The sequence below is a fragment of the Gavialis gangeticus genome, unplaced genomic scaffold (genome assembly GCF_001723915.1).
Source record: "Gavialis gangeticus isolate Ggan-Ray unplaced genomic scaffold, GavGan_comp1, whole genome shotgun sequence".
Classification (NCBI taxonomy): Eukaryota; Metazoa; Chordata; order Crocodylia; family Gavialidae; genus Gavialis; species Gavialis gangeticus.
Genome location: NW_017729034.1, coordinates 22,361,454 through 22,366,650, shown reverse-complemented (window position 1 = coordinate 22,366,650; position 5,197 = coordinate 22,361,454). Strand labels below are relative to the sequence as shown.

The window sequence follows — 5,197 nt, the reverse complement described above, 5'->3', positions numbered from 1 at the left end:
CCACGTGCCTCTGCAGGAAACTCCATGTACCCCAGAACTGCAGCACTCATGAGCCCCTGCTACCTAGAGGTATGTAGAAAAAACATTTAAAGTGGTGTCTATGTCCAAATCACCGAATCTTTCCAAATCTCTCTGAGTCGATTCAGAGAGATACAGGGTCCTGTGATTGGTTTGGATTCAGAGATTCAGACACCGAATCGGGCCAAATCTCCACTGAATCAAATCAGGGACTGAAACTTTGCACAGCCCTTGTAATTGAAAACTAATGCTAAATTACCTGAGATAGTTGTTTTGAGTAGGAAAATGCTGGTGCTTTGTATGACCCTGAACTATATGAAGCTGGCTGTATTTGCCAGCTTTGAAAGCCAAGAAGCTGCCCAGTGTATGGGATATGGAAACCAATATAATTCAGTGATTAAATGGAAGATCCAAGTGCTACATGTGGCTTCTGGTCCTTGTCAATATATACAAGATTTTTCATTAGTGATTTGTGGATCTTCAGACATGTCCTAATACAAGGGTGGCCAACCTGCAGCACAGGTGCCACAAGTTTCTCAGTTACCCAGCAGATTGGGAAGGCGACTAGAAAGCAAAGCACACAGGGAACATCAGGGCTGGGAGCAGAAAGCAGAGTAGCAGATCAGGCAGGGGAAAGGGATTGGAGTGGCACTTAGGGAGGGTGCAGGGTTAACTTATGGCATGCCTGTTAGAAAGGTTGCTCTTCACTGTCTTAAAACCTGACTGTTAATTGCTTATTAAAATGCCATCCACATCTTAATAGCATACAGATTATTACTTGAAAGGTTTCTAATCTTTTTCTGGTTATTTTTGTGTTGTTTTATTCTGTAGTGATACATCCAGGAAGCAATGCAGCTGTTCCAATGAACATTCCAGACTTGATGATGTCATACTGAGATGGTCCTATCAGGTACGGCTTATCTCCATATTTTGTTTTTGTCCTAGGGCAATAAGGGTAGTGCTGTACTTGTGTGCACAGTTAAGCAGGGGTAAGGTGTTAGTTATCTAATACAGATAACTGTCTTACCTAAGATCACAGCTTCTCTACATCTATCCGGCATCAGGAACACATGAGATTAAATCCACTGTGTAATTTAGCACTCTCAGCACCTGCTGTAGGTGTTAACAATGGTATCGCTCTTAGCAACACAGGGTTTTCCACTTCTAGTCAGAGCACTGTTCTGTCTACTCTAGTATTCTGCCTCTGGTACTAACTAATGCTGGAGAAGTTAGGAGAAGGCAGAAATTACCCAAATTGTAAGTGGCTAGTTGTACTGTGATTCCTTCCCGAAGCTACAAAGCACCAATTTGCATCCTTAAGTGTGAGGTTTGATTACATTGCCTCACTGTTACTCCTTCTGAGAAAATGGTGTTAATTGAATGCAGTTTTCTAATAGCCACAGAGACATTAGGAATTATTGCAGAACATGGCTTCATTAAATTACTACTTTTGTCTCTGTTTACAGAATTTGATTATGGTGGTATATTAGGGGTGAGGATGAGCTTAAATTCATCCAAGCTGTGGATAAACTGGACATATATTATGCTCTCTGTGTGACAGATTCAATTTCATTAAATGAGTATCTATCATTCAGGATGCCTGGGAAAAGCTGCTGGAGTCAAGGAGATATGATGTGAGGGATGATTTCACTGTTGTTCTTCAGCCCTTCCTCCAAGACATAAATCTGCCATTCAGAACAGTGAGTGAACATCAAGCTTTCCATGATTTCTGGATGACTCTTGGTGACACAAAGTCCAATGTTCAGCTGGTTCTTTTCTCTTGTGAGCTGCTTAGCTCCTCTTCAAGTCAATAGGAGTCAGGCATGCCTCTGAATCAGTTGTTAAGGGCCGGATGGTTAATCTCCCTTAAAACAGCTGTTGCTCTGCAATAATCCTGCTCTGGTCAGTGGTGTGTGATATCACTGTAAGTGAAGCAAAAGTTGGCTCAGAATGGCCCTACAGATGTGGTTGTCCAGAGGTGCTGGGCACTACTGCTTCTGTGGAGGCAAGTCATGACATCTTTGCAAATTAGGCCATAGGCATCTGAAAACAGTCAGGGCAGGTGGCTTGGCAGATACTTGTTTTGCATTTATGTGCTGGCATCCCTTGCTGATCCCTGATTGCGCCCATGAGTGTTGCTAATTAGAACTAAGGGGGGGAAATATGATTAATTATTTTTTTAAATGGGGAACAGAGATATAGAATGGGGAATAAGTGTTGAAATTTTAAAAATAGGGTTGGGAGGTGGAATTATGAGATGAATCCAGTCTGGGTTCCTCAGGACAAGTATTGTCTTGATGTTTTAATCCCATAGAGCCACTGGGAAAAATACATATAGGTTTTAGATCCATGGGGTTACAAAATGTGTGAGTAGAATTTAACCCTTTGTGATTGTAAAGTAAGCTTTGAAAGGGCTAGAAGGCTCAGTGGGAAAGGTAATAGGAAATGAAAATGTTACTTCTTAGATAACTGGCCTGAAAATAACGTGGTTCAAGTGCCCAAAATCTATTAACACTTCATTTTTGTTTGTTGACTACTGTAAAATGAGTTGATGGGTTTTAGTAGTTTAGGGTATCACCAAAGCTTCCAAGACAATCAGTACCTTCATTGTTACTGTGTGAGTACAGCTAACAAAAATTGAACAGAATCAAGAAAAAGAAATTGTCCTATATCCCACGTCAGTGCTAATGTGTGTTAGTGGAGGGGCCCCCTTCCACTGCTGTGGCACATGATGTGCCCATTTTGTTGATAAATAACTTATGTATATTGTGAATTTCAGTTTTTAGGACTGTCAGGCCTGGTTTTTCATTCATGTTAAAATAACTATTTCTGGTTGTACACACAAAACTGTCTTGTGCTTGGGTGGTTCTTGGATACAACAGAGCTGTTAAGAGTGACTTGCAGGATGCAGGGTGTGAGCTACTAAGCTCTTTCATGTGCTGTCATTTTTATTAAAAATATGTATTCTATGAACTTCCAAACAGGTATGACCAAATTCTTCAAGCCAGCATTTTAAAAAGGCTTTTAAATGGCAGCTAAAGCAAGGGATCCTTATTCCTAATGGGGTTTTTAATCCCATCTGTTATTTGTCTTCAGCCTACTCCTGTAACAGTTGTTGTTACTGATCTCCATGCCATGTAATGGAAATGTTGCACCTTCACTGTTGCCCCACAGAACATGCTACAGCAGTCACTTCTTTATGTGGTACCTAAGTGGAGGCCATTCATGGCTGGGTTTATGGGTTACTTGTGCAGATTAGTTTACAAATGGGTCTTTCCAGTGCTGAGTAGCTCCTTTGAAAAGCACTTGTTCATGGGCTTATCCATAAATGACACAAGACCATTCCAAACTGTTGTGTTCTAAAATGCTTTCTCTTCCAGGGCAGACAGGTTATGGGCAGTTCCACATCCAAGACGCAGGTGGAACTCACTGAAGGGGAACATGCTGCCTTGGGTGTGATCCTCTGGAACAACATGGTGAGATGGACTAGAGGTGTTATGCTGAGCAGACTGAGCACAAATGCCTGGCACATCCAAGCAAGATAGTCCTCTAGTAGGCTGGATTCTCTTATTAGCTAGCCCATCAAGAAATGAAGAGAGCAAGGAGTGGGGAAAAAACAGTTTCATAGCTTGCCTCTTCAGACAGATAGGGAGACGTATATGTATACTTGAAAGAGCATTGTGCAGCCCTGAATTATGCCTCCTTATGATCACAGAGTTATGGACACTGTAGTAGGTCCCCAGATGCCCTCCATTTAACAACAGCATCTCCCAAACATAGAGAAGGGAAAAAACATCTTAGGAATCAGAAAATGAAGCTAAGCTCTTTTTTCCTGTAGTCAAGCTTGCTTCTCTTGCAGGGTGACAGCTCAGCAATACAGAACTACCCTCAGGCAAACTCATCAGGATCTTGGCCATATCCTAAATTGAGGTTATAACAGTTATAGTACAAGGCTTTGTTGGGTAAGCAGCAAACCATGAGTAATACTGCTGGTAACTACTACATTGTTAGGCTACCTTTATTTCACTGAATTGCTCCTATTATGATTGTGTCAGGTCAGGTTCACCTACTACCATAATTTACAGTAGATGTTAACATTGTGACTGTTAACACTGAGTGCTGAGTGGCAGTTAAATTACCTGGTAACCTCTAAGGTACCAACAGCTTCAGGTAGAATTGGGTACTAATCTTACCTGTGATGGAGGAGATGCCACCAAAAAGTTGTGGAAATAAAGAAATCTACTCCATGACAGGGTAGACTGGGCTCTTTAATCTTGGCTGGTAGCCAATCTAGGAGTGGAGCCCCACTAGACCAGTGGTTTTCAACCTTTTTTTTCATTTATAGACCCCTAAACATTTTTTTTAATGGAAGTGTGGATCCCTTTGGAAATTTCAAATGGAGGTGCAGACACCTTTTAATTGTAAATATGGATATTCACTAGGACTGTGCAAAGCTCGGGTGGTGATTTGATTTTGAGGAGCTTTGGCCCGATTCAGTGGCCGAATCTCCAAATCCAAATCAAATCAGGGGACCAATTTAAAGGTCCAAATCGATTCAAAGCTCTTTGAATCTTCAGCAAAGATTCGGAGAGCTTCAATGATTCGGGCAGTCCCCAGTGGTTGCAGCAGGGAGCTGCAGCCACTCCAAGCTGGTAAGTACTAGAGGCGGGGGAGGGAGGCCTGGGGGAGGGGACCATGGAGGTACCTCTGCCAGCCCTCCTGACCCCCACCTACTCCCTGCCAGCCCCCCCCATGGCTGCTCTGCCTGCCGGGGCTCCAGCCCTTTAAGAAAAAAAAAAAGGGGGAGAGAAGCCCCAGGATTTGCGGCTCCCGGTGCAGCCTCGGGGCTTTGGGGGCTCCTGCAGAGCCCCCCACGTGGCGTGGGACAGCAGGAATCGCCCCCGCCGGCAGCAGCGGTGAGTCCTGGGGTTTCTTCAGGTTGTTGTTTTTCTTAAAGGGCTGGAGCTGGCCCGTGTGGGGCACCCATGGGGGAGCAGGGTGGGTGGGGAGGGGGTTGGGGGCTCATGCAGAGCCCCCTATGCAGCTGGGACAGTGGGGGCAGCAGGGATTGCCTGGCAGCACCTGCTGATCCGGGGCTTTTTTCCCCCCAAGTGCTGGGAGCTGGGGCAGGCGGTGCAGCCATTGCTGGGGCGGGAGAGGGGTGGGTGATGGGCCTGGC

The 5,197-nt window shown here is 44.3% G+C and overlaps 1 protein-coding gene across 1 annotated transcript in view; it reads left to right on the top strand.

Moving 5' to 3' along the window:
• PLB1 (phospholipase B1) overlaps positions 1-5,197 on the top strand; it is a 127,749-nt gene that overhangs the window by 19,239 nt on the left and 103,313 nt on the right. The window contains exons 6-7 of the mRNA XM_019526696.1: positions 850-928; positions 3,399-3,494. Coding sequence (XP_019382241.1) covers positions 850-928; positions 3,399-3,494 — 175 coding nt within the window. The remainder of the gene's footprint in view (positions 1-849; positions 929-3,398; positions 3,495-5,197) is intronic.